Source organism: Stomoxys calcitrans, chromosome 5 (genome assembly GCF_963082655.1).
Source record: "Stomoxys calcitrans chromosome 5, idStoCalc2.1, whole genome shotgun sequence".
In the NCBI taxonomy this organism is placed as follows: Eukaryota; Metazoa; Arthropoda; class Insecta; order Diptera; family Muscidae; genus Stomoxys; species Stomoxys calcitrans.
In genome coordinates, this window is record NC_081556.1 from 5955522 (window position 1) to 5974310 (window position 18789).

The 18789-nt window shown below is 36.4% G+C and overlaps 5 protein-coding genes across 6 annotated transcripts; 3 read left to right on the top strand and 2 right to left on the bottom strand.

The window, feature by feature from the left end:
* The first annotated feature begins 699 nt into the window (after positions 1 to 699).
* LOC106095551 (uncharacterized) lies at positions 700 to 1874 on the top strand. Its single transcript, XM_013262785.2, has 4 exons — positions 700 to 910; positions 979 to 1392; positions 1541 to 1675; positions 1729 to 1874. The coding sequence occupies exons 1-4, from the start codon at positions 898 to 900 to the stop codon at positions 1872 to 1874; spliced, it is 708 nt and encodes a 235-aa protein (XP_013118239.1). The 5' UTR covers positions 700 to 897.
* Positions 1872 to 7362, bottom strand: LOC106095552 (uncharacterized). Its single transcript, XM_013262786.2, has 3 exons — positions 6949 to 7362; positions 2264 to 2486; positions 1872 to 2205 (listed from the first exon to the last, which is right to left on the bottom strand). The coding sequence occupies exons 1-3, from the start codon at positions 7187 to 7189 to the stop codon at positions 2112 to 2114; spliced, it is 558 nt and encodes a 185-aa protein (XP_013118240.1). The 5' UTR covers positions 7190 to 7362; the 3' UTR covers positions 1872 to 2111.
* A 567-nt stretch (positions 7363 to 7929) lies between these two features.
* LOC106095358 (uncharacterized) lies at positions 7930 to 11033 on the top strand. 2 transcript variants are annotated; one of them, XM_013262601.2, is made up of 5 exons: positions 7930 to 8578; positions 8666 to 8790; positions 9128 to 9212; positions 9948 to 10190; positions 10255 to 11033. In XM_013262601.2, exons 1-5 carry the CDS (start codon positions 8047 to 8049, stop codon positions 10458 to 10460), a joined length of 1191 nt encoding a protein of 396 aa, XP_013118055.1. In that variant the 5' UTR covers positions 7930 to 8046; the 3' UTR covers positions 10461 to 11033. The 2 variants fall into 2 exon arrangements, with proteins under 2 accessions (XP_013118055.1, XP_013118048.1); XM_013262594.2 differs by having other exon boundaries at positions 7930 to 8790.
* LOC106095346 (protein lines) lies at positions 10504 to 14590 on the bottom strand. The gene is made up of 2 exons (XM_013262585.2): positions 14354 to 14590; positions 10504 to 14042 (listed from the first exon to the last, which is right to left on the bottom strand). The coding sequence occupies exon 2, from the start codon at positions 13936 to 13938 to the stop codon at positions 11173 to 11175; it is 2766 nt and encodes a 921-aa protein (XP_013118039.1). The 5' UTR covers positions 13939 to 14042; positions 14354 to 14590; the 3' UTR covers positions 10504 to 11172.
* Positions 14591 to 15952: 1362 nt separating this feature from the next.
* Positions 15953 to 17482, top strand: LOC106094667 (dynactin subunit 2). The gene is made up of 3 exons (XM_013261900.2): positions 15953 to 16140; positions 16227 to 17151; positions 17216 to 17482. The coding sequence occupies exons 1-3, from the start codon at positions 16105 to 16107 to the stop codon at positions 17398 to 17400; spliced, it is 1146 nt and encodes a 381-aa protein (XP_013117354.1). The 5' UTR covers positions 15953 to 16104; the 3' UTR covers positions 17401 to 17482.
* Positions 17483 to 18789: the final 1307 nt, after the last annotated feature.

Below are 18789 nucleotides of genomic sequence, written 5' to 3' on the forward strand. Positions count from 1 at the left end.
TAAGCTGTTAAACTAATTCCATGGTGGAGGTCGAAATGGACTTTATTCAAAAAAGATAAGTTGTAAAACAAAGTTTATTTCTAAAACCGCTTTTAGCATACGACCAAGACACCCGTTTTGCTTGGTCTTCCTAATATCGTAAAAGTGGGACAGATTAGATTCATGCATGTTGGCATATCAGATGCAGCATTTTATCCAATATCTCTTTTTATTCCTTCGTAAATAGAAAATTAAACTTCAAATTATTACGAAATTAAACCTTATTGTGTTGAAAAAGTTTGTGAAATATACAAATAAAAATTTGTTTATATTTTAGCACCGTTTATAGCAACTTTAAAAGACTATTTTTTGTTTAATGGGAAAATGTCAAATTGTAAACATCAAACCCCAAGTAAAAAACAGCAGTTTCACATACGTACGTTACGGTGAATGAACACATTTCGAACCGAACACTGATTTTGGTAATAAAATTCAATGATTTGCAAGCGTTGCTCGTTAGTAAGTCTATTCATGATGAAATGTCAAAGCATACTGAGCATCTTTCTCTTTGACACCATGTCTGAAATCCCCCGTGATCTGTCAAATATTAATGCATGAAAATCCTAACCTCAAAAAAATCACCCTTTAGTTCGCGACATTTTTCGTTGTTTGTATGTATTTGATGGTTCTTAACTTTAATACACATACAAACAACCAAAAATCGTTGACAGATAGTGCACTTCGTGAGAAAAATTGTACTCAGCTGTTTACGGTACATTACCTGGTAATTATGTCATGAGCTGGGGGCAAGCGACCTAACCTTTTTAAGTGAACCCTGGGCTCATATTTGCCGATGGTAAATGTGTACCGTTATTTGTAACCACTCAACAATTTAACGACAGACAAAAGAAATGTGAAATGTTTCTTTCAGGTAATTAGTTAATAATTCTCTGAAACAATAGGTAATAATTCTCTGAAATGAAATACAACAATTTTTAGGCACAAAGAAACCACTAGCTCAAGTTTTTCGCGAAGGAAACTCGAGAAATAGACTTCTAAGTGAATTAAAAAGCAACAATGAGGACGCTTTGGGTAAAAAGCAGCCTATATTGAAGCAAACACAAATATGTGTAAGACGATCTTTAAAAAGACCATACGACTCATTTACTCCAGCCGATAAACTGGAAACTAAGACCGAATTATTTATTATGCCGCCAATACCGAAAATTAAGGCCAGTGATAGAAACACCAAGCTTTATGACGCTTCATCTAAGGACAATAGAACAGAAAAGAAGCCATATGACCCTATGGATAATGTGCAGCGAAATTTAAGAGTTTTTGTCGGTACTGTAGGTTTCATGATAAAAACTTCCAAGCTGTACCCCACAATAAATGCTCTCTGGGATGTTTATGGTAAAGTTATTATTATTAAACGGTCCGTATTACCCATTGTCTATAATTGCAATTTTTTATTTTATTTAATAATCTGGCGGTTAGCAATAGAAAAATCATTCTCATTGAAATAAAACCTGCTGTTTTAATTAATGTATAATAATTACAGGTAAAGTTGTCAAAATTGTAAAAGGCAAACACCGATTTGAAAAAGTATTGTTGGTCCGCAACAGTGATGGCAGCGGACCTGTACTACAGTGCTCCTATTTTGATTTTGATTCTACTTTGGACAACATAGCTTCTGGTAATATAAAAATAACATAACCGTAACACCATTTAATAATATTTTCTCCCCAGATTCTAAGGTACGTCTGGTAGGCAAAGCAAGTGGATTTAATTGCTTGCGTACTTTTAAAGTAGAAGTTATTCATGGCTCCATTGTACCGTCCAGTTTGACGCGCCTTCAAAATGTTAATTCATTTGTCTTACAACAACAAAAATAATATTTAAAATACTGTATATTTGATTGCCAATTGTAAGAGTTTACAATGAAAATTAAAGCATTTTCTAAATTTGCAATAGCTACACGGAAGAACCTATAATTACTTTGTACTTAGGATATATTTCATGATTAGTTTCGTTGCTTTGAAAAACCAATAAAGAAATGTTTTTATGTTATTTAAATACTAAAAGGCTTAATTTATTGTTGCTTGGACATGCTGGCTCTTCATTTGAGGTATTTAAAGATCTAAATACATGAGACTGGATATGACCACACCGACTGCCAAAGCAGTTAAATAACCCAAATGAATGCTGCTCCGTTGCTGGTAATAACTAAAAAAAAAACAGATTATGTAGGCTTGGGCTTCTAGCGGTTTATTAGCATACTCACATTGCTCTTTTCCTGGGTGAAAATGGAGTTGGTGGACTTACACCGGGAACATTGCTATCTAAATATACCAGGCAATATCCAAATATTGCCACGAGCAAACCGCAAACAAAAGGATGTAATATTCGCATCAATTCATGATGATTTGCCCACATAACGGCATTACTATAGCTGCTCTCTATGTAGTCTCTTAAATTAGCCGCATTTTCCATATTTGTATAGGGCACTGAAAATTCGATACATGTATGACAATTATTTTATATTCATACAACTAAAAAACAAAAATGAAAACATCAGGTCAGTACTTCCATAAATCAATAACACGCACCTACAACAAACATCAAACTTTTTTTTTTCGAAGATACTAACAAATGATTCTATAGAAAAGTAAGCTATAATAATGCACTTTGTCAAGGGCGTTATACGAGATAAGAGTGAACAACATAGTCTGGAACTTTGAGCTGCGATCTATGTGGTGTTCATTGTTGTCATGAGCGTCCGTCATAAGCATGAATCCACGGAAGCTATCAAGACTAATCACGGCGTTTACCGCACTGTCCTAATGAAAATCATGCGAAGCTCCTATAGGAAAACTAACGCAGAGGAGTATAAGACAGTCGAACACGTACTATGTTTCTTCCTTCTGCTATTGAAGTCCTATTCGATTTAGATAAAATATTGGCTTCCAAGATCCATGTTATATTTGGTCTACAAACTGATAGAACTCCTATAATTATACCCACCACCATAGGATGGGGGTATACTAATCTAGTCATTCCGTTTGTAGCACCACGAAATATTGATCTGGATCTCGACATTCTGATTTGATCTAGCCATGTCCGTCCGTCTGTCGAAATCACGACAGCGGTCGAACGCGTAAAGCTAGCCACATACTTAGCATACTTATTATTGATATAGGTCATTGGAGATTGCAAATGGGCCATATCGGTTCAGATTTAGATATAGCTCCCATATAAGCCGATCTCCCGATTTGACTTCTTGAGCTCCTAGAAACCGCAATTTTTGTCCGATTTGGCTGAAATTTTGTAATATGTGTTCTGTAATGACTTCAAACAACTCTGTCGAGTAAGGTCTAAATCGAAATGTAACTTGATATATCTCCCATATAAACCGATTTCCCGTTTTCACTTCTTGATCCTTTACAAGTCGCAATGTGTTTCCGATTTGGCTGAAATCCTGAATGCGATGTTCTGTTATGACTTCCAACAACTGAGCCAAGTACGGTCTAAATTGGTCTATAACCCGATAAAGCTCCCATGTATAACGGTCTATTGATCATTCTTGTTCGGTTCTCAGAAGCTCTAATCTTTATTGGTTTGACAGAAGTTTGGTATGCACAAAAACATTATGCGCTGTACTAAGTAAAGTCCAAATCGGTATATAACCTGATATAGCTCCCATATAAACCGGTCTCTCGATTATCCTTGTTCGGTTCCTCAAAACTCTAATCTTTGCTGGTTTGACAGAAGTTTGGTATGTACAATAAAATTATGTCCTTCAACTAAATTTATTTTGTATAAATTTTTAGCAGAATTCAAGATTCGGCCCAGGCGAACTTGGCACGCTTTTACTTGTTCACTTCTAATGCGATTTGGCCACCCGCCACGATGGAAGATATATAAAGTCGGCCCACTAGGTCGGATCTATTATTCATATTAATTACCTAATGTTATAGTAAAAACATTATTTCTATAAATTGAAAAATAAAATTAAGTTTCAGATATAACACTCTAGTGGTCATTAGCTAAATTACACAAAGACCCCTGATGGCTGTAATCGCCAATAAAAACAGATAATTTTTTTAAGATCGCCTAACTAATGAACTTCTTTCACATTATAGGACGAACGAGAGATGTAATGCAAAATGCAAATTTTTGCCCATGAACATTCCACTAAGGAACAGGGGCAAACTTTTCACATATCAATGAGTGCAGTCCGATTCAAGTTTAAGCTCAATGATAAGGGGCCTCCCTTTTATAGCCGAGTCCGAAAGGCGTGCCGCAGTGCGACACCTCTTTGGAGAGAAGTTTTACATGGCATAGTACGTCACAAATGTTGCCAGCACAAGGAGCGGAAAACCACCGCTGAAAAATTTTTTGGTGATGGTCTCGCCAGGATTCGAACCCAGGCGTTCAGCGTCATAGGCGGACATGCTAACCTCTGCGTTACGGTGGATGAGAGATGTAACATTTTCTATATTTAAGTCAACTTGTGACCTCAAACTGGATTACAAAAACACATAAACAAACACGGGTACAGAATAGAAATACTTAAATACTTAACATTGGGTCTAACTTCTTGCCGTTCTTTGGCGACGTAAACAAATGGTAGGCCTATTACATTCTGCAGCCAAAAAATAAAAATAAATCACAGCCTACTTCTATGTCTTTGTAGACTTTGTATTTGAGCTACTCATACATTTAAGGGTTTCAATAAATATTATATTGAAATTCTTTTTCCAATATTGCTTCCTATTGTTGAAAAAATCTTTTATTTACTTCATTATATGTTTAGGCAACAGGCCAACAACAAGTCAACATTAACCATGGCCATATTAACATCACAATAGCGATAAAAATGAAATATTGCCGCTAAAGAAATGAGCATTGGTGTAGGTAGACATTTTTCCCGGGGGTGCTACAGTCCAACCAAAAAAAAAACAAATCAAAGCATATAAAAAGGCTTTGTGGCCGGGCCAAACTTTGGACACCTATCACCTCAGGTATAGATATATACCCGGTGAAAATGCACCATTATGAACCTACACCAGCTATATCGACATTTGGTCAGATTTGGTTCCAACTCGCCACAACTGATGACATTTTTAGCAAAATCGGGTTTGGTAATAAATACCCTATTTATGGTGAAAACCCTCCAATCGGGAGATCGGTCTTTATGGGAGCTGTAGCCAAAAATTGTCCGATCTATACTATACTCAGCATGAACGCCTAACATAGCTAAATTTCGGTGAAATCGGGGAATAAAAGGGGCTTTTATTAATGCATTAAAAGGCATTTAATGCGCCTTTCATGGGGCCAAGGTTTTAAATCAAGTTATCGGTCTATATGACAGCTAAATCCAAATCTGGACCGACCGGGGAAAAATTGAAGAAGAATGTCGAAGGGCCTAACACTTCTCACTGTCCCAAATCTCGGCGACATCAGACGATAAATATACCTTTTATGGACCCAAAACCTTAAACCGAGAGATCGGTCTATATGGCAGCTATATTCAAATCTTGATTCAACTTTACTCATTTTTCCAAATATCGGCGACATAGGACAATAAATGCGCCTATTACGGGTCCAAAACTTTAAATCGAGAGATCGGTCTATATGGCAGCTATATTCAAATCTGGACCGATCTAGGCCAAATTGAAGAAGGATGTCAAAGCTCCTGACACTACTCACTGTCCCAAATTTCGGCGACATCGGATAATAAATGCACCTTTTAGGGCCCAAACCCTTTAATCAAGAGATCGGTCTATATGGCAGCAATATCCAAATCTGGACCGATCTGGGCCAATTTGAAGAAGGATGTCGAAGGGTCTAACACAACTCACTTTACCAAATTTTGGCAAAATCTAACAATAAATAGAGAGATCGGTCTATATGGCAGTTATATCCAAATCTGAACCGATCTGGAATTGAAGGAAGATGTCGAATGGCCTAACACAACTCACTTTCCTAAATTTCAGCAAAATCTGATAACAAATATGGCTTTTATGGGCCAAGACCCTATATCGGTGGATCGGTCTATATGGGGGCTATATCAAGATATAGTCCGATTCATTCCGTTTACGAACCTAACCTGCTTATGGACAAAAAAAAAAGAATCTGAGAATCTTTATTTTTAAAGACTGTAGCGTGATTTCAACAGACAGACGGACGGAAATGTCTAGATCGTATTTTATATACTTTATAGGGTCGGAAATGGATATTTCGATGTTTTGCAAACGGAATGACAAAATGAATATACCCCCATCCTTCGGTGATAGGTATGAAAATTAATAAAAAAAAAACATACCCGTCTGTCCGCGTATCCTTTCCTTGTCATATATCCGTCTGCCGTTTTTTTTTTTGTTTGTGCTTAATACAATTTTCAACCGATTTGCACGAAACTTGGTATGGTGGTAGGAAATAGTCCGTGTAAGATTTATTGTGGTGCTCCTTTGTAATATAAGTATAATAATGAATGGATTTTTAATTTTTGGTTTGAAATACAGTACAATGCAATTAATAGCTAACAGTAGTTACTACTAACGAAAATTCTGGGGGGCTATGGTTTCGTTGGGGGTCCCTAGCGCCCCCCTAGCTACGCCAATGGAAATGAGGGTAAGAAGATTGCATGAACTTCTTTATTTGGCAGACACATTTGACAAGTGTGTCAAGGGAGAGAGCTGAGGAAATGTTAAGTAGTAAACTAATGAGATCATCAATAGATACGTTAATGTTCACTTTTTTAATTATTAGTTTTAGGTATGTATATTGAATGAAGCAAAAAATGTTTCCTTTTATCAAATCCTAGGAAAGAATATCTAATATGCTTCTACAAATACATAAATATATCAATGAAAATGACGCACAAGTTTTCCAATTTGAATTATCGTAATCACCACCCACCCCACCATTGACAACCCATTTACACTTGTGTTGTTGTTGACTTACTCACTATAACCATTTTGTACAACAAAATGGTACATGCAAATATAAGCAGGAGAGCAATTAAACGAATATCCAATAATACTTTTTTGGAATTGTGAGGTGAATTTAATACAAAATTCTTCCCGTCGTTTCGTATTATACTTCCAAACAACGAGTTGCGACTGATGTACTTTGGCGAAGAGCAATCTTCTGGCTTAAACGATAAATAATTTGTTGTTGATATTGATTCTTCTTGTTCTTCCATGTTGTGGTCTTCAAAAGATCAATATAAACAAATCCAAACCGCAGCAGCAACAAAATATAAAAAATATATACAAAAAACGATGACGACTGTATGACGTATACACGTAGTTATGACGTTGTACAGTTCCAACACTTGAAGTGACGCAATTGAGAACCTGCGTGAAGTTACCAACGTTGTTCGATGACAATGTTGATGGCAGCAGTACAGGGTGACAGAAAACAGTAAAAAATAATATTATAACAATAAAATCACTTTGTTAAATAATAATACTAAATAAAATGCGTTATTTTGTACAAAAAACTACTAACTAACATTTAGCATTTAATTCCTGATTTGTTGTCTAAAGAAAAGTTTTAATGTTAACTTTTATTATTAAATTGAATTGCATTAAATTAATAGGGCGTTTAATTTATCCATTAAGAGCAGTATGCACCTCTGGCGAAATTTTCGTTGCCACAAGAAACGCATTGACATATCCTAAATGAAATTTTCGTTACCGGTACCGTTACCGCAGCCCAAATTAAATTTTCTTTGCGTAACAGGGTGACATAATAGGCATTGGTGAATACTCAGCCTAAAGTATATTTTGTGGATTATATTATCATTACCATATTTCTTTTTCTCAAAAAATTGTTCGATACTTCCTTAAATGTAAAGGCCACATTGAAGTAAATTACAAATCCGAATATTCGGATTTTATACGGGCTTACTTTGGCAACTCTTGTCTGACATAAGTACCGTTATCGTCATTTATTATTAAACATTCAGGCAGGTGTCAACATATTGATTTTTATCTAACTGCTATTTACCATTGTCATAACAATACAGCAGATACATACATAGAATTAGAAGAAAATATGATTGAAGAGGGTTCGCACGAAAAATTAATAAGTAATTGTTTGAAAATACAAGAATCTGGATACACAAAAGAAATCACTACTACTTTGAATGACGATAATTCTATGGAAAGTCATGTCCAGTGTGACAAAAATGGACAACTTTCAAACGCCACAGGGGAAGATGAGCAAAGTTATAACAATCATCATATTGTCCCCATTGGATTGTTAATTGTTTTTGCAACCATTTATTTGGGAATGAGCAGTTTACCTCGCTGCTTTGTAAATTGTGCCGAAAAAAATATTTTGCGTACCACCCAGACCTACCCACACCCAGAAAATATCAAAGGTGCACAAAATGTTTTGGATAGGTTGTTAGAATACAAAGATATATGCAAGGATTTGGCAATATTCACAAAAGACATCAACAAGACCCAGCATGAAGAAAACAAGACAGTATCGCAAAAACAATCGCTTTTGGACTTTGCTGAGAGTAGTGGCGACACTGTAGACGGAGGTAGTGGTAGAGGAGATAAGTGTTCCAAAGCATACAGTAAGAAAAACAAAAAATCTAAATATTCTATAAAAATGCCTTCTAATGGTAAAAATGGTTTCCATAAAAATAAAAATTCCACTAAAGCCAAAGTGAATAAGTTTACCAAAACCGACAAAAAGGATGCCGAACCCATTATATATTTGTTTGCCTTAGTATTTATTTACTTGCTACTCAAAGCTGCGTCGGACATAAATCAACATTATAAATCGGTAAGTTACGACTTTATAAAGAAAAAATTAATCAATCAATGCGATGGCCTTATGTGAAAACTTGAAAACATAATATTTTGTTTCTGTTTAGAAGGAAATGACTTAATAAAATCCGTAAAATGTTTTAAAAGAAAAATAAAATGTATTGATTTTGTTTAAACTAAATATTTTTTTCGGTTTTTATTAAGTTTTTTTCCTTTTCCTACAAAAAGAAACAAAAATTCGAGTTAGTTCCTTTTTCTATTTAGGCATTGATCAATCGATTGACCCTTTTATCCACTTATAAACATTGAACAACTTTGAATAGAAATGTGAATAATTTGTGAAATCATTGCAGGAGAATAAAAACGATAAACGCTTCTTGAGACGGTGCTCTCTGCAGTCCTACGCCCAAACCCACAGAGATCGTCGGGCATCAAAAGGTATTTCCGCGAAACTCCAGATTTAAAATTCTTACGCTATAAACTTCCTATCAAGTGTCGATTGAAGAGAAATAAAAAGCATTTATTTAAATGTACTATTTTACTGAAAGAATCAAAAATCAAAATATGACCAAAACATGTATTTGATAATTATATCAAACACAAAGAAAAACTATAGCTTTAAATTCTTATATCCGAGTGGAATTTTATCCTTTATTCGTTATATGTAGCCTTAATTGATTGTAGTATGTATATGTAGAAAATAAGTGTCATTTCGAATGTATGAATGTGATCAATATCCAAGCAAAACCTCTTTTATACCTACCAATCTTTTGTATTTACTATCGACCTCATTTATTTTTGCCAGCAACGTTAAATATAAGATGTCGTCCTCCTGAAGTGGTCATCCTCTTTCAGGGGGTGTATGTGTGCGTTTGTTTTTACCTTTAAATCTCAAACCTCAAACTTTCCTTCAAATGTATTCCTTCCACTACTTGATGTAAAAGCTTATCTAAATGTTTTAATAAAAAAAAAACAAAACTTCTACTCTCTCATGTAATTGGATGTTTCTAAACTTATATTGTACATTTTTTCGCAATTATTCACAAAATTTTAAAACTCACTCTTCACTACTACCTATGTGTACCTGTTTGAAAGAAACAAAAGAAAAATATGCATACATACTTATGAACAATTAACCTCTTTAACAAACCAAATCGTCATCATCATGATTAGAACAAAAACGTACAGTGGCATCATCATCATCATCTCGGCGAGACACAGGCGCTGAGCAGCAATATTATTATCATAATTTAGAGATGTCTTCTTCCCAAAAAACGCCAACACCACCACCACCCCCCCTATCACCCTTACCAGGCAGTGGCAGCGGCAGCGGCAACCATAATTGGCAACTACTACGACAGCGTATGACCCTATCCCTAGATAATTCGAATTCACTGTCGCCATTAACAAAACCAGGTAGGTTAATCAGAATCAGCATTCTCCAAAAGAAAAAAATATTCATTAACTGAATTTGTTGAAGAGTTATCCGTGATGATGCAGAGGAGGCGTTGTTCAGTGCCGGCCTCAACGTTTCACCAGCAGAGACACAATAGCAAGAATCCCTTGGGCTTATTATCCGACTCCCTAGAAAGGCGAACATCCATAACCATGCCATTGGTGGATTCCGTAGATATGTTGGGCCCCGAAACCACCAAACGTAGAGTGCGCATGATTAATAGACACTAAAGGTGAAAGCACAGACCTTTAGATTGGAATGAAATGCATTCGGTTTATGAAACAATATTACAAAAATATATATATCGATTTATTTATTGGTCATCTGTATCGTAATTGTATTGTAGTAAAAAGTAAATGAATGTGTAGTTGTAGTTATGTTCGGGATCCTATCATCTATGTTTGTCATTATTTACACTATGTTGTTATTCATATAAATAAGTCATTAAAACTGCATACAAAGTTACTATATCAAGTTTCTTGCGATTTTTTGTTTGTTTTCATTCTCTTATCATCTCATTATTATCAAAAACTAAAAATGATTTTGTGTATAAACTTAACTTAAGGGAAAGAAGCGTAACTAATAATGTGATCTAAATTTGTAAACACCTTTTATCATTATTATTACGAAGCATTTATTATATTCCGTTGTGGGAAGAATGTATGTGTATGTTAGTGCAATTTAATAATTCTATTTAAAAATGTACATTTTTATCTTATTGAAAATTAATCCTACTAAACTATGTACTTTAAATATTAAAAATAAACTCTAAACGCTAGAAAGGCAAGATATTTGAACAGTAATTATTTGTTAAAATATATGGGATTGGGGCTTGCGTGTGTGCTATGAATTTCGAAGCCGTTGCCGTATGGCATTTTGTTTTGGAAGACACTGGTGGCACTCGAAGGACTTGAGTTAGCCAGCAGACATTTCAGCAGTTGGCTAGCTTAGCTCATTACCCTCGTAAAGACTTTCACAGCTTTCCAATAAACGTAGCACTGGCGATATATCATACGGATACAATTGTCTAGACACCAAACGGGATATTTGTAGTCTCAATCGTATTAGAACACTCATAGCTTCGTCCAGGGTGGTAGCACCCATACCAAAGTCATGGCAGCTTTGTACAAACATAGACCAATTCATTCGTATATACTTGAGAAATCTCAGCAAGTACAACAGAAAGCATGTCTCGTTACTAACTAACAAATCGAGCAGCAAGTCGGAGCTGTTCGATATCATTTTCAGGAACTCTAGGAATGTATACACCGGATTCAACATGGAAACCAATTCGGGAAACGCATTATTTCGGAACGATATGCCAGCCGTGACGTCCAGCGTACACACCATGGCCTCGATTAGGTGATCATCTTGGTCATCAAAAAGATGTATTAGAATTTTGCTAAAGTGGCATTCAGGATGAAATTCCAAAGTGTGTTTAATGAAAGATTCCAATTTGCGTAGCACATCGCGTATAGATCTCTCTATTAGGACCATGTCCTGGAAGGCATCATAATCCGTCGAATCTATCGACGAATCAGAAGAATCACTTCGTATTTCTTTGACCGTTACTGCTATTGACTTCAGCACTAATAGAACAATTTTCTGCAAAATTGTTTTGTCCATTTCAATAGCTTCTCCCGCATTGAGGGCATTTGTTGCTACATCATTGCCGTAATGATGTTGTAGTGAGTCCGGAACATAGAATACGGGTTTTCGTTTAAAGCCAATCAGTCCAACAATATTCTCAGGTTGGCGTCGAGGTAGAGATTCTAATATTCGAAAATCCTTAACATGCCGAACAATTTGGTGCGCCAACATGCATGTCTCATCGGGTAGCATATCCTGCAATGCTAACGTGGAACCATAACACAACGCTTCGTTGAAAAGGCACAGCATTTGTTTATACACGGTACAAGAAAGATTCTGGTTAAGCAGCAATTCAAATTTATCCAGTTGTGCATAGAACGGCAAAGTCTCTACAATCGAGAGATTAGCCTTTACGGAAATGATGTTTTCCCAAAGTTGCAGAAAGTTCAAAATACAATTTTCTGCATTCTCCACGTCCAAGTGGTTGGCAATCAATGAGGACATATTTTTAACCAAAGCTGGCCATTTGTTTTCGAGTATTTTAATGGTGATACATTTAAGATGCGTTGTGTCGAAGCTCTCTGAATCGGTGAGGGTCACTAAGTGACAGGTCTGGCCTAACGAGGAATGATGAGCTATATGTGACGATCCCATAACATTAAACTGATGGTTTCCGCCACTATGCATAGCTGTACTCGCGTGTGAATAAATTGATGTGCTACTACTGCCCGAAGCAATATCCAAGTTTTCTGACGAACGATAATGTATGGCAAAATAGTTACTTTCCAATGAAGTTTGTTGCGTTTGGAAATGTAGATAGCCATGGCTACTTTCTGATGCCAAAGTAGAGGTGGTTGGTTCTGGCATACTATGGGTTTCGGCAATTTCCTCTTCCAACGGATGCAAATCGACGTCCTTCCATTCAACAATTCTCTTAATAATTTCCAAACTAAAATGCATTTTCTGAACAGCCACATGATCGAGACGGTCAAAATTAAATAGATTATCTACCAATTTCTTAAGCCAATCATCGTCCATTTCATGTTTGGCTATAACAAGAAATGAGGCCAATACACGGCCGGCTAAAAACTGCACATACGTATTGCTGTATCCAGCCAATACAATAATCTCATCGATTAGATTATGATCATTCCGTATCAATGCATCGCACACGTCCATAATGCGAGCACAAATAAATCCTTTTGAGTTTTGCTTTAGATATATGTCGAAAAGCAATTGTAGATTCGAGAGAAATTGTAGCAGTTTATTCGTGGGCCACTCACTTAGATTGGCCACACGTTTCTGGCCATTGGCATCCATTGAGTAATGAGACTGAAACGGTTTTCTTAACATACGCTCAGACACACCGCACAAGCACTGTTTATTAAGTGATTCCTCGAACTCACGCATATCCTGCGCAGCACTACTTTCATCCGGCTTCTGTGGTTTGGTAGATAATGTGGCTGCAGGTAAGTTGGTTATGGAATGACAGGAAGCACTCATGTTGCTGTGACGTGTGGAGGACAAAGGCAGCAGATCGGGCAAAGTGACACGGTCCACTTCATCAGCAGACTGATCTGTAGAGCTGCATACACTACTACTGCAGCCACTCGAGACACTTGTACTTGCCATATTCTGGTCATTTAAAATGGATGCCGATGGATCTCCATTAGTTAAAGGCAAGACACTTGAGGCGAAATTTTGAACATTTAAAAGCTGTGTTAATGACGACGTTCTTGAACTACTCGGTGTTGATGAAGGTGAATTGTTGGACGATGAACATGGTGTTGATATGGAAGGTGCTGAGGACGACAAAGATGAACAGATGGCATTGCCATTTCCAGTGAAAATTATATCGGGCGGGGAAGGCAAATCAGCAGAAGCAACTATTGAGTTTACGGCCTTGTTGTTGCCGTTTGCATGCTTAGTTTTCTCAATCTTTTGCCGTTTCGTTTGTGGCTGCTCATTATTCGTATTATTATTCAGAAGAAGAGAAGGCGCGTTGGCGATTGTTGTATTTGCGTTATTATTATTCGAATTATGGGCTGTATTAGGCATTCCTGTGGCCAACACAAAGTTTATGTCTCCTCTGTGGCCTGTGTCTTGTTGGGAAGACATTACTCAGCGATTTGCTAGACGTTCCTGACGTCCTCTTGCTAGGTACGTTTTACTATTCAAACTGTTGGATATTTGATTATTAATAGGAACAAATATGGAAGTTTCTGAAAAAGAGAAAAAAGTTTATCAAAACCATATTTGGTCATAAAATCAAAAAACACAACGCACACATCTATCCATTTCGAGCATCATCTCACTGAAATGTGTAGAAGAAGCGAAGAAGCAACACTATGATGCCATTGGACAAAAGGGCTACCGTGCTACGCAGCTTCACAAGGTTACGTGTGCATTTTGCTTAGACGGTAGCAATCCTTAACGATCACTACTTTTCCAATGCAATTACATTTTTGCTAGTTTTTCACTAATATTTTTCCTAGTTCTCCAAAAATTTTCATTATTATTATTTATTATTTACCTTTTTGTGTTAAAGTGACCGTGTTTTGTTTTCGATATCTGCGCACAGCGTCTTATTTGTCTTGAAATATAATTTATACGTTTTGTGAAAGCACATCATAGTGCTTTACTATTGTACTACACATTTTTGCAAAATTTTCAAACGGTAAAGACAATTTTGTTTGTAAAAATTAATAAATACAAGCCCAGTTAAGGAATTTTTTTTCTTGATTTAGACTTCTTAATTACGACGTCGCCATCTTGCTTTATTTTGACATTATGACAGTTGCAGAGCTGTATTCGAGCAGTGTGGTCAATTAAGTAAGTATTTGCGAAAGCGTTGATTTGAATGAATTTTCAGAAATCTCGCTCAACAAATCTGATTGGTTTGAGTCATATTCAAATAATAATTTTTGTGAAATTAGAGCATATATAAAATAAACATAACTTAATTATCGTAAATGCTATTGAAATTCTAATCAGACTACTACAGAAATCATAAAGCTTGAAGCAACCCCAAATTAAATTGTTTTCACAACTAACAATTTTTAGCCATAAAATAATCAGCTGTAGCTCACATTTTTAGGTTATGTCATACAAAAATAACATACTAGTGTGATATCAAAAATGATGAATCGTATGTAAATTGGCAATTTTGAAACACAATGAAATACCAATGATGCTTAAAAAGTGCCATGTCATAAAAAAAGAACATGTAGTGTGATAGAGCCTTAACGGCGTTGCGTTAGAGTTTTAGTTTTTGCAGCGTTTTAGAGTTTTCTTCTTGTAATGTCTTAAAGTTTTCTTGTTGCAGCGTCTTCTTGCAGTGTTTTCTTGTTGCAGAGTTTAAAAGTTTTCTTGTTTCAGCGTTTTAAGTTAAGCGGCAGTAATGCCAACGTTAAAGTATAAACCATTTGGTGGGAAGATCGTTTTATTTTTCCATAAGCTATCGAATCCGCTAAACTGATAAATAAAACACAGCAAATATAATCAATATCGATAGGCAAATTAAATGGCGAAAAAATTAAAGGTGGTCTCATTTGTACAACAACCACAAATCATATGGTGCAATTCGCCATTTCATTGACAAATGACATTTTTCTCAATACGACCAAAGAAAGAATGCGCTCGTATGTGTACGTGTGCAAGTAAAATGAGAGAAAGAGAAACACAGGAGGTTTGTGAATGTAGACACAGAATTGACATCTTAATACCGTCAAAATGGCCAGCTGTTTTCAGCCTGTCTCATTTGTACATTGTTGTTGTACAAATGAGACAGGATTCACTGAACAAAGTTTAGCCAAGCGATCAGCTATATGATGACATTTCAATCGGCAGATTTGACATCCTTAATGATGTTCATGGGGCTTATCCACTTTATGTTTTTTCAAATTACCTAATATTCTATTGGTGAGAATAATGCAAATGAGACAACCTTCAAATAATTCAGCTTGGTTGTTGTACAAATGGGACAACCTTTAAATAATTCAGCCATGATCGATAGTTTTGACATGCTGAAACGACATATCTTTAAATGGGAACAACCCACTTAAAAAAAACAAACATGCTCATTAGCGACATCTTACTTTCTATATGTTAACATTGTTACATGTTCATATCAAAAATAAATGATATCATTCGACATATAAACAATATTTGCAAACGTCAAACTATTTTCACAGCTTCAATCTGTTACTATTGCAAAAATAATAATTCGCGACCATCTAAAGAAAATAATCCTGTTCGTTCTTCATAAATACAGTGCCCACAATAATGGCAGATCCCAAATTCGAGAATTTACCAGGCATTGTAAGCTTTTATGCATTTCCACCCATTTTTCAGTTTATTAGTCATGCCCTCAACTTGGTTTTTTGTTGTTTTAATTCCTTTTGTAGGCTTATGACCAACCCGATGTCTACGAAACACCGGATAATGCTGAAACGGAGACATCCGACTATTATGAAGAAGAGCCCGAAAATGAAGCTATCGAACGTTTGCATATCTCAACCCAAGATGCTTATAAACGATTCCGTGGATCGTCCTTGGCTGGCAATGTAGATTTCTCCGACCGAATTGGTCGACGTTCATGCCGTGGCTATGACGCCACCACCGGTGAGTTCGAGCTTTCTGGTATGGGTGAAAAGGAAACTCCCGTCCAAAAATGTCGTCGTTTGCAATGTGAGATGAACGAGCTTTTGGAGGAAGTTTCGTCATTACAAAATGACCGAAAGCTGGTGCAGGAAGAGAAGGAATCATATGATGCTGTCGCCACTATTATAACGACTGCTAAAAAGGTTCTCGACTCGTTGCGACTAGAACAGGTATTGGGCAAAGAACAGGCTCCAAACAAAGCTGATAAGGAAGTAAAAGCTCTTATTAATCAAGTTGACGAGTATAAAAATTCTGGTGTTCTCACCGCTATTCCAACGCCTGGAACCGACTTAGCCTCCTCGGCTCGTATTGCAAAGCTGGAGCATCGTCTACACCAATTAGAGCAAGCGGTGGGAGCTCAACCGGAAAAGCTTAGCCGTTTGACAACACTAACGCAAAGCACAAATGTGATGGATGCTGTGCGTCAATTAAATACCAAAGCAGCCCTATTGCAATCAGAAAAAATAGATGTCATCGAAGAGCGCTTAGGCAGCCTTGGTGCAAAAATGGATGCAATTGCTGCAAAATCCAGCGGCTCGTCTGACGATGCCAAACGTGACCAAAAAGTAGTGGAAATGTATGACATAGCAAAACGTACCGAACCAGTTGCGGAGATTTTACCCGATATCATAGAAAGAATGCAAGCTTTGGAATCATTACATAAATATGGTAAGTATTCTATATATTTTTGCTATGCCATCCATTTTAATTAAATAATCTTTGCCTGTTTTAGCCATGAATTTTGCGAAAATCATTGCTGAGATTGAGGAGAAACAAACAACAATTACCACATCTCTTGTCAATAATAAAGAATTATTGCATTCAGTCCAAGAGACATTCGCACAAAATTTGGAAGCTATCAACAAGGAAGTTGCAAAGGTAGAGGAGCGGGTCAAAACTATTTCCAATAAGAAGTAAACATAGACAAATAGTAAGCAGGACATTAAAATTGTCAAAACTCATTATTCAAAGAATGTATTAATAAATTATTATAAAATAATGCAAGTGCAGAAAATATTTTCAAATGCCAGTTTCAATAACTAAATTATTTTAAAAATATGAAAAAAAAAACAAAAATGGATTGGAAAAAACCCGAATTAGTAAAAATACATTTAAAAAAGAAAAGTAAAAAAACCAATATTGAAAAAATGTTACAACAAAACTAGTAAAATTGCATTAATGTCTATTCTGATATACATGCCTTGAAGCATGCATAATATGTGTTAAGCTCCCCGGGCAAATAGCTATAAAAATGCAAATTTCCAATGAACATTCCATTAGGGAACAGGGGCAAACTTCCCACATATCACTGAGTACTGTTCGATTCAAGTTTAAACTCAATCATAAGGGGCCTCCTTTTTATAGCCGAGTCCGAACGGCGTGCCGCATGCAACACCTCTTTGTGTAGAAATTTTTACATGGCAGCCTTATCAAATAATACTGTACCTCACAAATGTCGCAAACATTTCTGAAACATTCTGAAGTTCTCGCCAGAATTTGAACCGGGCTTTCAGCGTCTTAGGCGGACATGCTAACCTCTGTGATACGGTGGTCTTTATCTATAACCAGATATAAATTGGAAGCTTTATAAACATTCCATACCAAATTTTGTGCAAATCGGTTGAAAATGTAATAACTACGACCTTATAAGTGTAAATCAGTTGAATTGTATATTTAGGGGCTATTTCTAAATCTAAACCGATTTTTGCAAAATTCTTAGTGCTTGCCTTTGGTCTGAAAAAGATATATGTGGAAAATTTCGTGATAAATGGGTAACAAATGCGATCTCCGTCTTGACAACAAAAAGTACATAATGAATACGCGGACAGACGGACATGGTTAGGCATAATCAAAAATAAGATCTTAGTCAAACCGTACATTTTATCACAGCCACAGTTGTTGTTGTTGAGCAGTGTGTTGTGATCTATCTTTCGTCTGCTTGATTCTGTTGAGTATCCAGATCCAGGAACTCTACGTCTGAGATGGAGTGTGTCCAGAGATATCTGGGTCTGAGTCGATTGGGTCTGCAGATAAACATGTGACCTGTGCCGTGTGGTCCCTGGTCACAATCGGCACATACATCCTGCACGTCGGCATAAAACCTTGCACTGTAGGAATTGAGGCAGAATTAATCTGGTTTACCGGGGAAGGTCAATTTATTCAGGTGCAATGTCGTTTTCCATGGACCGCATTCATCCGGTAGCTACTCACCGCATCTACTACCATGTCTGCATAAATATTGTTTGGACCCGCTTGATATGCCGCTTGATCTAGAGGTTCTCTCTTGTAGCGCCGCTTGATCTAGAG

Bases quoted from the DNA above. Each gene is read 5' to 3' on its own strand.
- LOC106095551 (XM_013262785.2), top strand. The intron at 1,393-1,540 runs GTAAAGTTATTA...TAATAATTACAG, and splicing joins TGCTCTCTGGGATGTTTATG to GTAAAGTTGTCAAAATTGTA. The intron at 1,676-1,728 runs GTAATATAAAAA...TTTTCTCCCCAG, and splicing joins TTTGGACAACATAGCTTCTG to ATTCTAAGGTACGTCTGGTA.
- LOC106095358 (XM_013262594.2), top strand. From the start codon at position 8,047: ATGATTGAAGAGGGTTCGCACGAAAAATTAATAAGTAATTGTTTGAAA. The intron at 9,213-9,947 runs GTATTTCCGCGA...CATCATGATTAG, and splicing joins AGATCGTCGGGCATCAAAAG to AACAAAAACGTACAGTGGCA. The intron at 10,191-10,254 runs GTAGGTTAATCA...AATTTGTTGAAG, and splicing joins GTCGCCATTAACAAAACCAG to AGTTATCCGTGATGATGCAG.
- LOC106094667 (XM_013261900.2), top strand. From the start codon at position 16,105: ATGGCAGATCCCAAATTCGAGAATTTACCAGGCATT. The intron at 16,141-16,226 runs GTAAGCTTTTAT...TTCCTTTTGTAG, and splicing joins TCGAGAATTTACCAGGCATT to GCTTATGACCAACCCGATGT. The intron at 17,152-17,215 runs GTAAGTATTCTA...TGCCTGTTTTAG, and splicing joins GGAATCATTACATAAATATG to CCATGAATTTTGCGAAAATC.
- LOC106095552 (XM_013262786.2), bottom strand. From the start codon at position 7,189: ATGGAAGAACAAGAAGAATCAATATCAACAACAAATTATTTATCGTTT. The intron at 2,487-6,948 runs GTAAGTCAACAA...TCGAATTTTCAG, and splicing joins GTACAAAATGGTTATAGTGA to TGCCCTATACAAATATGGAA. The intron at 2,206-2,263 runs GTGAGTATGCTA...TTTTTTTTTTAG, and splicing joins TCACCCAGGAAAAGAGCAAT to TTATTACCAGCAACGGAGCA.
- LOC106095346 (XM_013262585.2), bottom strand. From the start codon at position 13,938: ATGTCTTCCCAACAAGACACAGGCCACAGAGGAGACATAAACTTTGTG.